A 16,890-nucleotide genomic window follows, 5' to 3' on the forward strand; every position below is an offset into this window, starting at 1 on the left:
GTCAAGTTCGTCTTGGGGTCAGTTGGTCCCACCAACAAAAGGAAAGAAGTCGTCTGTTCCTGGCTTCTCTAGTCGATTCGAAATATGGAGCTTCAGCACTGCAGCAGGGCTTCACTGGGCCAACCAATGGTCCAGGAGGGTGCAGCAAGCTTCTCTTCCAGTTTCTTCTTCGGTTCCTTCATCAAGTGGTCGACTCTGCCTTCCTTGCAAAAGAACTCGCCTTTTATGCAAGTTTCTCCCATTCATTTGCAGCCTGGCTGTCACTCGCACAGCAGGGTGGCTGGCTGTCACAGCCAATCACCTTTGGGTGCATTCCTGTAACCAAGGAGACTGAGCACAGGGAGCTTAGGGAACCTCCCTTGCTTCCTGCCCTACCAGACACACTGGAGCCAGAAGCAGGTTTCACTAGTGAATCCCGCCAAAGACAAAATGAACAAAGGGACCAAACCTGGTTTGGCGCGCAGAGTAAATCTCAAGAAGGACCTTACAAACAAGAAATGGTGAAAAAAGAAGACCGCAGCCATTTTGACAAAATGGGCACCCATAGGTGCAATACTGTAGCTGAGTATTCAGCCTGCGGTAAAAACGCACAATGGTAGGAAAATTAAACCACTGCCACCAGCCACCATTAAATGTATGTACAGGTAACATAAAAAGTGTTACATGAGAAGGTAGATACTAAGTAACTCCCTCAGTACTCCACATAAGTCAATTTCACTTTACTATTCTTGGAAACAGTAATTTATCCAAGAGAAGGTATTTAAAACCTTAACAGAAATCCAAGGGACTTCTCTGTGCCACTGCACTGAAGGTGCTGTGTCCCCAATACAAAAGGATGATGCCTATGGAGTTTCAGACTCCAAAACCAAAAGAGAAACAGGGTTGAAATCAGAGAAAAATACAGAAGAGATTGAGTAAAAGGTCTCACTCAATCCAGGATAAAAAATAAAAGTCCTTAAGTCCAGCAAAAGAGCTGGGCTCTCCAAGGTAAAAGGGACTTAGCACAGAAATGAGAATCCTCCCTAACACTCATTCTGGACCCTTCTTCTGCCTCTTCAAGACCTCTCCCAGCTTTTGGATTGCTCAGATTTTGCTTTTTAGGTTTCGCCTTAGCCAAGTTAGATTCACCTTCGGCCTCTTCCAGACCTTTGGTTTCCCAGCAGTCACTCTAGGTCTTTACCAGATCTCTAGTTTCACAGGATTCATTTCAGGTCCTATCCTAGACCTTGGGACTATCATCCTTAACCTTAGGTATCTCTCAGAAGTTGGGTTGATCAGCATTCGCTTTAGGTTTTCCCCCAGCCGTTGTGATTCGAGAGCATTTACTTTAGGTCTTTTCCAGGTCTTGGGTTCTTCTATTTAGGCCTCTACTAGATGTTGTGCTCCTCGGCCTTCACCTTGGTTCCCTGCCAGACCTCAGGTTCACTTCAGTAGCAGTGGGCATCTGATTGCTTCTCTGCGTGACTTGGTGACCGTACTCTAGGGTCCCCAAGGGTATATTAAAGTGGTACACTGATTTTCTTGGCCTAGCATGTGTTTTCCTTAGCCGACTTAATTTCTTAGCTAGCTGTGTATTGTTTTTTTAAAGACAAAACGACAGTGACATTTCAGGAAGCCATCACTTTTTAAAAACTTTTAGAAAGAGTTATTTATCTTTGCTGTATTTTAAAATCCAGAGCAGAGCCAACAATATTCTACTGTTTACAAAGATTGAGAATACCACAATGAAAAAGGTTGCTCTGACAATAATGAGCATGATGTTGGCAATGCTCTGTGTGCATCTGGTTATTGTCCTTTGAGTATCGATGTTCCCACAAGTTGTGAACAGTGAGTGGGATTTGAAGTACAGGAGTACATGGTGCAAACAGATGAAGGGTGTACAATGTTTACAAATCTTCCATGTCTTTGGAATCTTTCTTGCTTTTTTTTGAGAAGTATCATTTTTCATATATATGTTTTGACCTCCACATCCCTTTTCCTTTGGCCCCAATAAGGTTTTCTCGTAACCGCTGCCAGTTTGCTAAATGTATCGCTGGATGAACTGCGGGAAAGGTTGCAAGTTCGAACGATAACTGCGGGAAAACAGCAACAAGTCTTCCTGAAGCCATGTTCGAAGTCGGAATGTGCAATGAGGAGAGATTGTCTTGCTAAAGTTGTATATGCAAAGTAAGTTCTGTTTTGCCCCGTAAAATGTTAAGAACACTTTATCGTGTATATTCCCCCCTTCAATTTGCAAGACTCGATGTAATTGCAGCTCTAGAAATGGGATCTGTTTTTTTTTAATTGATTGTTCTCATTTTAAATCATTAACAAACGTAAACCCACACAAATACATACATTTTTGGCATTCTACAGGAGTCACTTAGATGGTTAGGAAACATGTTTGTTTGCAACCAGTTCAAAGTTTAGAACAGATACCTCGAAATGGTTTCCCAGTACTTAGAATATGGGAAGAATTGTAAAAATCATTTAGCAGACCAGTATAGGAGTGCCTCTTAATTTTCTCATTAATATGAACTCCGGTTTTCCAGAAGGTTCAATATCAATTTATTGACCTCAGGTTCACCATTGGGGTCTCACTCCACATGGATACCCAGTAAGAAACACCTACAGTGATCCCATATGTCCTTAGTTCTACAAGAGTTAGGGAGCAACAGACCTTATATATTCTCCATTTTGTTACACTAGGTTAAGTCTTGCAGCCAAATTTCGGTAGTAGGAACAGCTTTCCCCGTCCATACCTTTGCTAAACATCTCCTACCAAGTAGAAGTACCAGTCTCAGAAACTTCCTAACACTGCCTGGGATTGCACATGTGTGCACAAAGAAACGGTACCTTACCGATTTGACACAAGTCTGCTGGTCTCCATAGAAGTGGTCATATGGACGAACAGACGATAATTAATTGGGGTACACAGAATGGATAGCCACATGACCTTGATTGTGTCCTTACCCGTGCATAAAATAAAATCATCAGTGCTGTAGTGCCACCTTTCTCACAGAAAGTCTGCATTGTCATGAATTCCCCATCAATAAATCATTATTCAAACGTGTTTTATACCTATTTTCTGCGCCAAAATGATGAGAACTCTGGGTAAACCATTACACTACTAATCGGGATATTGCCAGCATATAAGCCCCAAAATGGGGTCTGGATAACCTGTATATTCAGGGCCTTCACTGGCTTCTTGTGACACAATTTTAATTCCTATTCCTGTGCTTCTTATACAATTCGTACTTGGAACTGCCCTTTTATTTGAATGACCATCACCCAGTACTATCCAATAATATTACACCATGAAGCTCATGCACACCATCCCAAACTCAATGTGTAGGTTTTAGGCACAATACTTTGCCACATCTTCTGCGTTTTGCGCCCACTCATCTCTTTTAGGAAAGCCCTAAAGATTGCCCACTTCCTGTAGCCCATACTACATTCTTCCATGGTCTACATCCTTTATGCTAGAAACACCTACCCTCTTTTACAAGGCACATTCAGAAGTGAAATAGCCATGGGTGTGGGAGAACTATTGGAGTTAGTTTAATCATTTTCTACTCTCTATTCTTGCCTGGTGCCTTTCTTTTCTATCCACACGACTCCAGCCAGCATTGCCAGCAGATAAGCCTGCAGCAGGTTCCATCCCAGAGTCAAAGTTGCTCCTAAACTTGTGCCCATCTTGCGGCAATTCAGTTTGCCGAATTAACAACTGTTTCAGTCTCTGAAGGGTCTCAACACATTTTCCTGTCGGGATGTTTTTATTACCTCTTTTGCAAATGACCAACAGAAAGGGTTTAAAAGTTGGAATGGAGGAATGAAGGGCGTGGCATAGCAGTGGTGAGTGCATTGGACGTACTAGCGGTGACATTAAGAACACCATTCTGCTAAACTGATTGCTTCTGCAGCCGGTGCCCTTGTTGATGAGAGCAGCTCAGTTGTGTCAATTGCACCAGGACTGCCTGCATAGATCTTTTGCACACACCTTGGTGCCTTTGCTCAAACAACTGCGAGTTCCAGGCACACAGACTGACATTCGCTTGACCCACCCCAGGCAGTTTGGTCCAGTGACAAAAGCTTGGATCATGGTGGGTTTTCCCTTTTGCAACCTTTGAGGGCAGGGTATTCTCGACAAGCCCTTTTGGGGAAGAGACCCAGGGGAAGTCTTTTCCACGCCATGCCCCCTGGTGAAACCTACTGTAGAAAGGGATCTCATTGATTATTGCCAAGTACCACCTTCTAGATTCTCTTTCTTAGTTTACCATCGGAGTCTGCGATTGAACCCATGCCCTCTCTTGTAGCAGAGGCGCGCAACACATAGAAAATAGTAATTCCACAACAAACCGTAAAATGCAACCGGTATAGTCGGAGACCATTAACAGTCTGAATCCTGCTCTCCTGGCTTATTTTAGAAAACTTTATTCTAAATGTTTTAGGGCCTCATTATGAGTTTAGTGGGAACTGTAAAGAAGTTCCGATTTGGAAGTTTTGATTGTATTAGGATATATATGGCACAAGGTACACAAAAAGCACTGCATCGGGTAAGTGTGGGTTATTTACCCTAAGCAGTAAACTCTGCCCTCCCGCCGCCCTGCGGTAAATACCTCATGCAATCCCAACTCATAAGGTGGTATTTTAAATTTTAAAAATGAAAATGGTATTTAAAATACCATGTTTTTAGTGTTACCCCGAACAAAATGAGGCCCTTGGTCTTTTTGGTAATACTTTGTATTTATGCATAATTATTTGTGTTGTACTGTGACTTATGTGATTAGCGATTTAAAGCCTCGGCTGGGTCGCTTTTGATGTTTAGTAAGTATATTAAATGAAACCGAAATGCTGCATGAACTAATTCCATCCTCTGATAATGACAGTTTGTTTTTCCAGATTGTTTGACTGGTTGGTTATGATGATAAATGGAAGCATCTGTGCAGACTCTTGCAAGTGGACCAACTTCATAGGTATGCTTACGTTATTCACACTCTGGATGTTTTGCGGGGCCCTTGCAGCGGTTTTCTGAGATAAACCCATCCCTCTTTTGCAGGCCTGCTGGATGTGTATGGATTTGAGTCTTTTCCTGAAAATAGCCTGGAGCAGCTTTGCATCAACTACGCCAATGAGAAACTGCAGCAGCACTTTGTGTCCCATTATCTGAAAGCACAACAGGTAGCTATGCCCTGCGGCTGGTGTGTAGATTGCTTCCAGGCGGCGCTATGTTCCCTTTTGCATCATTTGTAAACACATTTTTAAAGTGATTTTTGTTTTTTATGGGACTCAACTTTTTTTTATTTTTAAAGGAAAACTGTCTTTTCTTTGATGTTATAATTGGCCATTTACATTGTTTGAAAAATAATACTGTCTTTCTGTTGCTCTATTTCTGTGACTTTTTCCTCAGGCTCTCCTTTTCTTTTTCTTCCTTTCTCCGTCTTTCTCTTCTTTTCTTCTCCTTTCTCTCACTCTTTCCCTCACTTTATCGTTCTTTCTCTCAAATAGATATGTTGTGCACCATGTGCAGCAAGGGTCTGAGAATTAGCAGGTTACGAGGGGGCAGTCTGGAGTCTCTGCTTATTAACATATTACCATATTATTAACATAAGCAGAGTGCTAAGGGTTATGAGAGAATTTTGTCCCTTCAGAGTTACATTTTCAATGCATCAACCTGCATGTTTTTTTACCTGCACTGAAGTAAAAAAACAAATCCATAGAATCGGTCATTTAATACATTGCATTTGATAGCTTTGTTGGTTGATGCACCTGCTGCTGAGATCTATGTGCAAGGTGCAGGCCCCAATTTTGATGCCAAAAAAGCAGGTAAACATGTAATCCTTCCGAGGCCGATAAAATGACTTAACTCGTGCACCTCTAGCCATGGGCCTTACTAAACATGCATTGTTATCATTTCTCCTGGATTTCTCTGTGGAATATGGATGTCCTACGCACAGACTGTCCTGCACTCAGAGTGGAATTGACAGTGTGCTGTCGACCTCATGAATGCCTGCCTGCCTATCATAGTTTGTCTTCCTTATACCTGATGCTTACAAATTGTTTTGGGGAACATCCAATTCCAGTACTGAATCCTCCCTTCACCGGATTGCTTCCTCAAGGGCATTCTCCACGATTACGATGGCTGTGCCATCCATCGATGCCTCCACTCACTCACACTTTCTCCCTTTCCCTCCCTCCTTCTCTCCCTCATTCAAGCTCTTTATCTGGGGGAGGCATCCAGTTCTCTCCAAGTCTTTTTGATCCTTATGTTCTAATTGAACAGCTGTCAGAAAGTGCACCCTTGTTGCAAGTTAAAGGTTGTGTTTCTCCAGCTACACTTGAGTGTCCCTTCCACTGAAAAGATTCCAGGCTCTTCATCTAGCTTCTTGACATTTTTTGACGCAACCGTCCAACACAGTCCTCTGGTTTGAGGTAATGGGCGTGATGTCTTCGAAGTCATGAAGGCCCTTTTTACACGACCCAAGAAAGGGTGCCTCCAGTTACATCTAGCTAGCAATGAGAACGAATCCTCTCACCCTCCGTCCTAGTTGATTCTATCTTTCCTATCATTTTGGCAGCCTCATGCATCTGTCTCCCCCGGCATCACTGCTGATCTTAACTGAGCTGATTGTTGTTTGGTTCGTTTAGGCACCGAAGCGTTTTGGACTAGGGACTACTTCTAACGCGTGTCTAGTGACTGTGAAAATTGTCCTTCTTGTGGCTCTTAAATCCACCAGTAGTAAGAGCTAGATACAAGCCGGGGAACAGCGCATGGTGTTTCTTAGGGATAAGGTGGGTCGCTGTACGCATCCCTCTTTCTCCCCAAATATCTCTAGGGTATCCATACGAGTAAGGAATGCCTCCCTGCCTTTTCCTGCTTTTTCCATGGGAAGATGATGTTCTGCGTAACCCTGACAGCTGGAGATCCTTGGAGGTCTACCTTGATCTAACAGACAGTTTGCTCTTCTTGCTGGTTGTTACTTATTGTGGCTCTGGCAAAGGCAAGCAGCCCTCCAAGGACTCGCTAGCCTGTTGGATTGACTCTTGTATGCATTAGTGTTGTTTCATCAATGTCTTCATAACCTGGTGGTTTGTCTTTTTAATTAGTTAGAGTTATTACAACCAAGGGGTCTATCCACTTTTGTTGATCCAGACACATGCATTTGGGGGCCTAAGCATTGCCCATTGTGTTAAAGAGCCATATTCCACTAGATTTTATTTCTAAAGTTGCTACCCCTGATCATTTGCAAGCATTACTCTCTGGACAGTCTGGCCGAACTGTCCTGGGAATGCTTTACGTTCTCCCATGAAAATGGAGGGAAAGGGATTGAGCAATAGAAGTACACATCATTGGATATGGCCCACATTTATGTCTCCCTTCACCCGTTGTCCAGCATGTATCTAAGCAGATGCTTGCCAGTGTTTTCCTAGTGACATCGTACCCCAAGGAAAAAAGAAGCAGACGCATCCCAGAGTGAACCCGGGCTGAAACCCTTTTTCCTGCCCCCAAACCCTGAGGGGCCTCTTCCAGGACCCTGTCTGTGCCCGTTTCTCTCTGGCCACAGCGCACGCGCCTTCGCTCTTGCAGTGTTGTCTAAGGATTAGAGATGCTTTTCTCCCCGACTCCCCCCTCCAGGGTCTCTGGTGTCAAGTGGAATGAATTCTCTGCTAGGCGGGCACACGACCCATGATTTTACCCGGGGCCGTCCCCTTGTCTCTTTCCCTTGCGGCCTAACTGGGGCCCCGCAGGGTGGGGTTCGGGGGGTTGGACCCTCACCGAGGTCACCCCCACGTGTTATGTTATGTTAAGACTTCTTATATAGCGCACGGTCGCCCGAAGGCATCATGGCGCTGGAGAGGAAAGACAGGAGCCTGAACACAGCCATCAACCATCATAGTGTCCTATCCTCTATTTCACTCCCCTGCTTGGTTCTCTGCTGCTGGGGGCAGGGAGGGGGGAGCCCACTTCAAGGCCGGCACACACCCCAGGCTCTTACCTGGGGGCCCACACCTTCCTTGGGTCCCCTGTGGTTTGCTGGGGCAGAGGGGGGTTTCAGCATCCTAGAAGGAGAGAAGGGGGTGCGCCCACCCCACTACACCTGCCATTTAAAAACCCCTGCTCTCGGGGCACGAAATAACAGCAAAGGACAATGATTAAGAGTGGACCCCCGGAGTAGAACTCCGGTGACTGCCCACCTGGGAGAGGCCCAGAGAAGGTGATGGTGTGGGGGGACGGTCCTTGGGGAAGGAGGGAGAAACCAATTGAAGGACCTGATGCACGAAGAAGAAAACAGACCAGCCCCGGAGGACCCAGAGAGATTTCTCCCAGGTACCATAGGTCTGAGGCAGTCAAGTCCATGGTCCCTCTCTGTGCAAGGGGTGAAGGTTTGGAGGAGACATGGAGGTCCACAGAGAGTTACCCCAAGAGTTAAGTGTGAAAATGGACAACAACGTACCCTATCCATAACATGGGGCGGCCCCCAGGGACTCCAGTAGGAGTCAATTCAGAAGAGAGACCCCACCCACCCATGGACTGGAAAGCAAGACAGGGACAATTTTAATTCCTGAGGTCAAAGCCGGAGAGTAGCACAGCCGATTTCAACATGTCAGAGGCAGGGGGCAACGCCATTTCCACCAAGAGAGATATCTCCTCCCTCCTGGAGATCAGGGGAATGAGGGCAGCTATTGGAGGAAAAGTAGACGGAATAAATGTCAGACTCGACAGAATGGACGAGAGACCTCAGGCAGTCGAGACCTCCCTGGAGACAATGGAGACCCAAATAGATATGAGGTTGGCAGAGCTGCAGAGAAGGGAGGGCGAGGTGGCCCTGAAAATGGATGATTTTGAAAACCGTGAGAGGAGAAATAACACATTTTTTGGAATCCCAGAGAAGGAGAGTGAAACGGAAAGAGATCTTATGAGAACCATTCATGAGGTGGTGAAGGTACTGTTCGAAGACGAGAACATGGACGAACCAAAATTCGAAAGGGTGCACAGAGCAGGTGCAGCCGGGAGGGAGCCACGCTCATTGCTTGCTTACTTCCACAACTAACCGGATAGACAAAAAATCCTGGAAAAAGCAAAGGGGCTGGACTCAGTGTGCCTACGAAATGTGAAGATGATAATCTATCAGGACCTGTCCTTGCTCACACTAACAAAGAGGTGTCCATGCTCCCCCTTAACAAAATGGCTCAGCGAGAAGGGGGTGAGACACCGATGGGGTCTCGCCTTCTCTATATCCTTCGAAGTTGATGGCTATAACTATAAACTGGTTATTATATTGTATTGGTTATTTATATAGTGCTATTTCCCCACTTGTGTGGCTCAATGCGCTTTTTCCTTGGTTGAACGTCCTTGGTGACTGTAGTCGATGTGGTTAGAGGTTTTAGAGGATTAGTTTAGATGCGTGTGTGCATGTTTGCCATTCTAAGACTTGGGTGGCTGGCAAGGCTCAAACTAAGCAGCCCAGTAGCGGTCAGACTTGTGGGTGGGTGTTCTTGAAGTTAGAGATAGATTGCTATTGTTGGGATGGAGGATGACATACAAAGGGTCACGGAGGAGTTGTTGGGCGGAGATGGGCCACGGATGGAAGGAAAGGGAAAGGGCCGTAAAGACAGGCGATGGCACATAAAGGGTCCAAACAGGCGCAAAAATAAAAACAGTTCCAGGCTCAAGGAAATTCATGAAACTCAACTATGCCCCCCCCCCCCCACCGAGCGGGTACTACTTGAATCGGAAGAACACGGCTGGAGAAGGGAAGGGGGGCCGAGTTAAAGAGCTTTGTTGAGCTGGTCCTTGGTTTAGGGGGACCTCTGGTGATTCAGTCCCGTCAGAGGTGATGGATCTGGGCGGGATTGGATGCCGTGAGGGGAGAGGGAGTACGGGGGTGTTCAAGGGAGCGGTTGTTGGTAACGTTCAGGGGGTGTGTGTGTTCTCAAAGAATGGTGCGGAACAGGGGCCCAGCTAGTAGGGTCCCAACCATGGAACTGTCTCGGAGGAGGCGGGGGAAGTAATGGCAACCCTCAGAAAAGGGGCGATGTCTGGCCTGGGTGAAATGAGCATTGGCTCCCTCAATACCTGGGGCCTAAATTCGCAGAATAAACTATCATTGGTACTCTGTGAGTTGAAGAGGGGGGCCCGCCTTTATTGGATTCAGTAAACACACTGGCAGAAGGGTGGTGAACCTAGACTACGCTCTCGGGAGGTGGGTTGTAAGTAATTATGGCCTCTGATGTCAAGAAGAGGCGTGGGGTCGCCATTCTGATCTCTTCCCGACTGAGCTTCATGGTAGAATCAGTATTAGCGACCCAAATGGGTGGTATGTTTTTGTAAAGGGTATGGTGCTAGGCTTACAAAGGTTTCAGTGCATGCGCCAAATATGAGTCAATATGAATTCTGGGAGAGGGTCAGGGATAACATAATTGAATTTGTCGATGGCCAACTGGTGGTCGTGGGGGGACTTTAACATGGTGTTAGACCCAATAAGGGACCGTAAGAGGATGGGTGAGCGACCACTAAACGGTGCAAGTGCGGCTGACACAGAACGCTTTAAACAGGTAAATGATGTGCTGGGCTTATGTGACTCTCTCCAGCAGACATTGGAAGGCGATAGACCATATACCTTTTACTCTGCGGTTCACAACGACTCCTCGCTTATAGAGCTGGTCCTGGTGGACTCGACCTTAAAGGCGCAGGTTTTGGAATACCAGGTAGCGCCTATCCCGCGGTCTAGCCACAATATAGTGAGAGTTTAATTGTAAATGGGGCAGTTGTCGGGTGCCGGGGGGAGATGCAATGACTTCCTGTTAAAGGATAGGGCGGTGCAACGGGGAACCCTTTGTAAGCCTACTCACGGAAATCAAGGAGTGCTTCCACTTCAATGATACTCAGTCAGTGTGGGAGGGCTTCAAGGCAACTATTCGGGGGATCCTTATAAGGATAGTCTCTAAGAAAAAAAAAAGAAAGGGGGAGAAGGAGTGCATGCTCTGTCAGAAAATAGAGCATATACAGCCAAGGGGGGAATCCAGGGAAAGTACATATCACCCACTGAAGCAAAGGAACTTCGACGCTATAAGACACACTTGAAGGCCATCCTGACTCAGGGCATGGAAAAAAACCTCCTGTTTCTGAAACAGAAATATCACGAAAAGGGGGATAGGGCGGATAGGATCCTAGCCTAGAGACTGAGGGAGGAGAAAAAGAGAAGGACCATAGGGGCTATTATGACTGAGGAGGGAAGGTGTGTCTACGAAACCAAAAGCATCGGGAGTGAGTTTGTAAAGTACTACAGTATCCTTTACGCCAAGGAATGGAAGGGCAGGAGGCACAGATGGACAAATTCCTGAGAGGGCTGCCCCGGGCTCCCCAAGGATATGGTGGAAAGACTTGAGAACCCCTTAAGAGGAGGTCCTACGGGCAATCACAGGGATGAACACAGCTCGTTGTTGGCCCCATACCTGGTAAAGGAGTTTAATGCATGCCTGGGAGGCGAGGCCCTGCCCTCTATGATGCTATCGGCAACTATTGTTGCGATCCCTAAGGAAGGGAAGGATCCCAGTAGGTGCTCTTCTTATCGGCCCATCTCCCTCCTAAATAGGGATGTAAAGATATTGGCAAAAGTCTTGGGAACGAGATTGGAGGTGGCATTACCGCTTCTAATGCATGGTGACCAGGTGAGCTTCATTACGGGGGAGACAAGGATCAAATAACATCCGGAAGACTATGAACCTGATCCATGGGACACAAATGAAGGGGCTAGACCCTTTGTCGACTCGAAAAAAAGTTACCAAGGCATGAGTGTGTACCAGAAGAGCATTCATGTAACTAGGGACCTGGATGAGATGGTTGTAACCAACTATGACCCCTTCCGAACCCAAGTGACGGCTGACCTAAAGAGATGGGACCCACTGATGCTGACATGGTATGGTAGGTTGACCGCAATAAAAATGAACGTGCTCCCCAGACTGCTATACCTGTTCGCAAGCCATCCTGGGGCGGCTCCTGGAGAAGTTCTTCTTGGAAGTTACAGGAGAGCTCCGTAGATTCATAAGGAGGAATAAGATGCCAAGGGTAAAAATGGCAACCCTGACCCTTCCAATGGACAAGGGGGATATGGGTTCCTGGACCTCTGCCTATACTACAAGGCGGCCCAACTTAGGGTGATGCTTCAACACATTAGGGATGACTTGAGGACCTACTGGTCCTACTTGGAGGACCTAGCGGCACACCCATTGAAGGTGAGGGACTATTTCTGGTCTCCGTTCAGGTTAATCCCAGAACGGCTAAGGTCACACCCCATGCTGGGGTTTTTTTGGTAATTCTGGCATGAATCCAAGGACACACAGGGGTATACAATGTGGCCTTCCCCAATGCCCTCCATATAGGGGCCCCCCATTTGACCTAGGACACCAGGGACTAGTCCGTTCACAGGTGTGGTCAGACGCAGGCCTTGAAAGTGTGGGACAATTGTTTGAGGGTGGAGCCTTCCAGGAGTGGGTAAGGGTACGGGAGGTACTGGGAGGGGACTCTATCTCAGTATTAGAATATCTCTGCATTAAGGGTATTCTGACAGACCCAAAGTGGGGGTGGATTGGTGCCTAGAGACGTAACAGCAGTGGAAAAAGTATTAGACTTGTCCACAACAAGGAAGGGAATACTGTTCAAGTTATACAAAGCCATGAATGAGACCTGTCTACACGCGAGACAAACTTTCCAGAGATACTGGGTAGATATTGTGGGGGGAAGAGATTTCCCAAGGAGGACTGGTCACATATTGTCACCATGAACTGTGATATCTTCGTCAGAGAACGTAGACTCCGAATCTTCCCCCTCCCCTAACTCCTCAACTTCGTCCTTCTTCCGAGAACCCTTCTTTTCTGTTCTTCCTGATCGCTCCTTTTTTTTGTGCAGGTATGGACGGCCACGGAAAGAAGCCAAAAGGCAGGAAAAAGGAAGAAATATAAAACACTAGAGAGCAGGGAAACAGGGCAAGAGAGAAAATGGGAAAGGGGAGTGCTAGCAGGAACTGGAGGGAGAGCGAAGGGGGGAGCAAGAGAAGGCAAAGGAACAGAAGAAAGGAACACGGAGCAGGAAGAAAGGCGGAAAAGAAGAGGGGAAAGCCGGGGCCACAGGGGTGTTGCTAGGTCTGGAAAAGACCCGGGGCTACTCTGATGTCGGAACTGTTGAGACTGGGGGCTAGCTAGCCTTTTGGCTGTAGCTCCTGAGATTCTATCCGGGGCTACAACCAAAAGACCAGGGGCTATAGCCCCCTTAGCCCCCCCCTAGCAACGCCTCTGCGGGACCCGATCGGGGACCGGGACCCCGACAAGAATACAACGGACGAGTAGGCAGGGAAGGCTCAAAGCAAAAACAGCACTAGCCGACGAAACCGGAAGCGTTGCGACGCGTCCGCAACCCGGAAGAAGCAGATTTTAGGCTCCGGGCCGCGTCAGCGTGCAACAATTAGAACAGTGCTACAGGAGAGCGTGACGGGTAGGCAGCCGTGTGCGACAGGAGTTAGCGTCCGCGCCGCCAGCGGCTCCACAGGCGCCACCCGCCTCGCGGCATGACAGTATGCCCCCTCCTAAAGTTCCCTCCCATCGGTTTACCAGGATGAAAAAAATGAAACTTGCACAGTAGGAAAGGGGCTGTAATATGTGAGATGGGTTCCCAGGTGTTCTCAGAGGAGGGGAAGCCTTTCCACTGTACCAAATATTCCAATCTGCCTCTGCAATACCTAGAGTTGCAAATATGAGCTACCTCATATTCTTCCTGAGTGGAAGCCAGAGGCATTGTGACTCTCTCCGCCTGATGTGTCCAGGTGTCTACATGAAAGTTCTTTAGCTGTGAGGCATGAAAGACCGGATGGACCCTGTTGAGGCTGGTTGGAAGTTTTAAACGAAAATCAACAGGGTTGATTTTCTGTACTATCTTGTAGGGCCCTAAGAACTTGGGGGACAACTTGGAAGGATGAGCCCATCGAGGTAAGTATCTCGTGGAAAGCATTACTTTAGATCCCACTTCCCACCCAGGGACAGGTTGGCGGTGTTTATTGGCTTGAGACCTGTAACGCTCTTGAGCTGCTCTAAGGCCTTCCCCCGCCTTCTTGTGTATTTCTCTAAGGAGAGTGAGTGAAGAATCTACTGATGGCAAGTCGGTAGAAAGGCTGGAGACAGGAAGAATAGATAGAGGATGGTAGCCATAGGTACAGAAAAATGGACTAAACCCAAGAGCTGAGTGTACAGAATTATTATAGGAGAATTCTGCCAAAGACAATAACGAGTACCAGTTGTCCTGCTGGGAGTTGGTGAAGCACCTCAGGTACTGTTCAATGGTTCCGTTAAGGTTGTTCGGTCTGTCCGTTTTATTGTGGGTAAAAACCAGATGTGAGGGCTCTTTCAATACCCAGCCTATCAGAGAGGGCTTTCCAGAAGCGGGAAGTGTATTGACTGCCCCTGTCTGAGATTATTTTCGTGGGCATTCCGTGTAACCTGAAGATATCCTGGAGAAACACTTCCGCCATTCTTGCTGCTGTTGGGACACCGGGCAAAGGGGAGAAGTGAGCCAACTTGGTGAATGAATCTATAACCACCATTATACACGTGCATCCCTGAGATAGAGGTAGATCCACAATGAAATCAGTTGAAATAGAGCTCCAAGGGCCATCCGGAACAGCACATGGTTCAAGCAATCCGATCGGTCGGTGATGAGAAGATTTGCTTCGAAGACAGACAATACAAGACCGAACGTAGCGATCAACGTCCTCTCATTCTTGGCCAGTAAAAGTGTCTTCGAAGGGATTGTGTCCTCCAACTTACTCCTTATCTTTGATAATACGTTTCCAGCTTGCTGGCCTTGGAATTTTTTTCTGTAGAGGGCGCTGCGCGTTGACGTCCGCCGAGTCGATGTCCCTCGACAGCCACCGTATCGGCGCCGACGTCACCATGCCCATAAATAGCCACGCGCTGCGTCCGTTGTTCAGTTCCGTTTTTCCGCGCTTCCTGGGGCCTCGGAACGTCGTTGCTCAGTTCAGTCAGGATAACTCTATATCTACTCTAATAATACCTACTCGTTCTCGATGGCATCTTCATTGGAACTGACGACGCCGCGATCCGGCTTCAAGAAATGTCGAGACTGCGGTAAAAAAATGTCGATAACGGAGCCACACAGGATCTGCTTGTGGTGCTTGGGATCCGAGCACCATTGTTCGGAGTGTGAGGACTGCATGTCCATGACGGCGAAAGCATTGAAGGAGCGCAAGGGGAAGCTCGAAAGAGGTAAGTCATTCAAAACCTCCTCGAAGGTTTCTTCGGCTGAGTCGAGGCATTCGTCTCCTCGCCGTCGAAAACATTCCCATTCTAGATCTCGAAGTAGCTCCCACCATTCGTCGAGATCAAGACACTCAAAAAAGAGACGTCGAAGATCCCCTTCCTCGTCGCTTTCTGTGTCCCCAGAAAGGGTCTCCTGTCCCACAAAACACAGCTCTCAAGCTGAGTGGGAGGAATTCAGAAAGAAAATGTTAAGCGTCTTCGAGAACGCGGCCTCGACCCCCTCGAAAACAGCTGAGGGTGATACCCTGGGTGAAAAACCCAAAAAATCAAAATGCTGCGAGTCGCAGCACCCGGCGAAACATTCCACCCGAGAGCGCCACGAGCCATCGGGTAAGAAGGCACCATCTTCGACGCCGTCGTCGAAGATTCCTTCGACGCATGGATCGGCGCCATCAACGCCGTTGTCGAAGGGTTCCTCGACGCATCGATCGACTCGACGCCATCGTCGACGCCGATGAAAGAGAAGACCAAGGCTACTCCACAACCAACGGTGATTCCAAGGGCCTCCGGCACGACGCCAAGACCGTCGTCGATGTCCTCGAGTAGGATCCCGATCCTCTCGAGTTCTTCGAGACCCCTTCCAGTTTTTTCGACGCCGTTCTCGCCGCCTTCGAAGCCTGTCACATTGGCATCGACGACATCAACGTTTTCTCGCCCAATAATGACGAGTTTAGCTCCTTCTGCCTTAGAGATGGGTTTTACACCATTTCAGAGGTCAGAGTACCCTGGACTATCTTCAATTTATGAAGAGGGGGAAGATTCTGACCAGGAAACATTTGAGTTACAGAGGACCACACTGCCTATTTATGAGGATTTCATCTCTGAGGAAAGAAGGTGAAGGACCTACAAGAGTCACTACATGAGGCAAGTGGGCTGGACACTTCCCCAGAAGTGGAATTTGTTAAGCCAGACCCAGGGGAACATGCCGAAACACCCTATTGAACCCTTATGGCAAGAATTATTGAATTTATGGGTTGGTCTGCGCCTTCCCCTGTTTGTCAACAGGATTACCTAACAGGCATATTAGACAAAGGTCCACAGGAGGACCCTATGGTCCCCTTCCATGCAGCCTTACAAAGGAAAATGACATCTAATTGGGAAAATCCTGAAGTAATCCCTGCGTCAATAAAAGATTGTCAGCCAAGTATAGGGTAGTGGCTGCTGACCCTGAATACTTATCAAAACACCCGACTCCAGAGAGCCTGGTGGTTCAAGCGGCAACTTCATCTAGCAGTAGGACCGCTTACCCTACTGTCCCACAGGATACAGATGACAAGAGGTACGATTCTATGGCGAAGAGAGTCTTCTCTGCTTGTAGTATGGCGTTGAAGTCCATCAACGCCACCTGTACGCTCGCCAGGTTCAGTCACACACTATGGGAGTGTGCTTCATCAGCGGCTGACTGCATACCCGAAGGAGAGGAAAATGAAGCCTTCCTTAACATTATTAAAGATGGCAAAGATGCCATGTGCGAATCACTTCAAACGGGCATTGATTCCGCTGACAGTATCAGCAGGGCCATGGCGGCAAGTACAACAATCCGCATGCATGCGTGGTTGCGAAAGTCTGGCTTTGCTCCAG

General features: G+C 47.5%; 1 protein-coding gene across 3 annotated transcripts in view; it reads left to right on the top strand.

Annotated features, from left to right (window-relative positions):
- The window catches only part of MYO19 (myosin XIX), an 804,019-nt gene that overhangs the window by 444,214 nt on the left and 342,915 nt on the right, over window positions 1-16,890 (top strand). For all 3 annotated transcript variants that reach the window (XM_069614704.1, XM_069614706.1, XM_069614705.1), the window contains exons 11-13: window positions 1,995-2,166; window positions 4,882-4,955; window positions 5,039-5,160. In XM_069614704.1, coding sequence (XP_069470805.1) covers window positions 1,995-2,166; window positions 4,882-4,955; window positions 5,039-5,160 — 368 coding nt within the window. The remainder of the gene's footprint in view (window positions 1-1,994; window positions 2,167-4,881; window positions 4,956-5,038; window positions 5,161-16,890) is intronic.

This window comes from Ambystoma mexicanum, chromosome 9, assembly GCF_040938575.1.
Source record: "Ambystoma mexicanum isolate Mex_15411 chromosome 9, UKY_AmexF1_1, whole genome shotgun sequence".
Lineage (NCBI taxonomy): Eukaryota > Metazoa > Chordata > Amphibia > Caudata > Ambystomatidae > Ambystoma > Ambystoma mexicanum.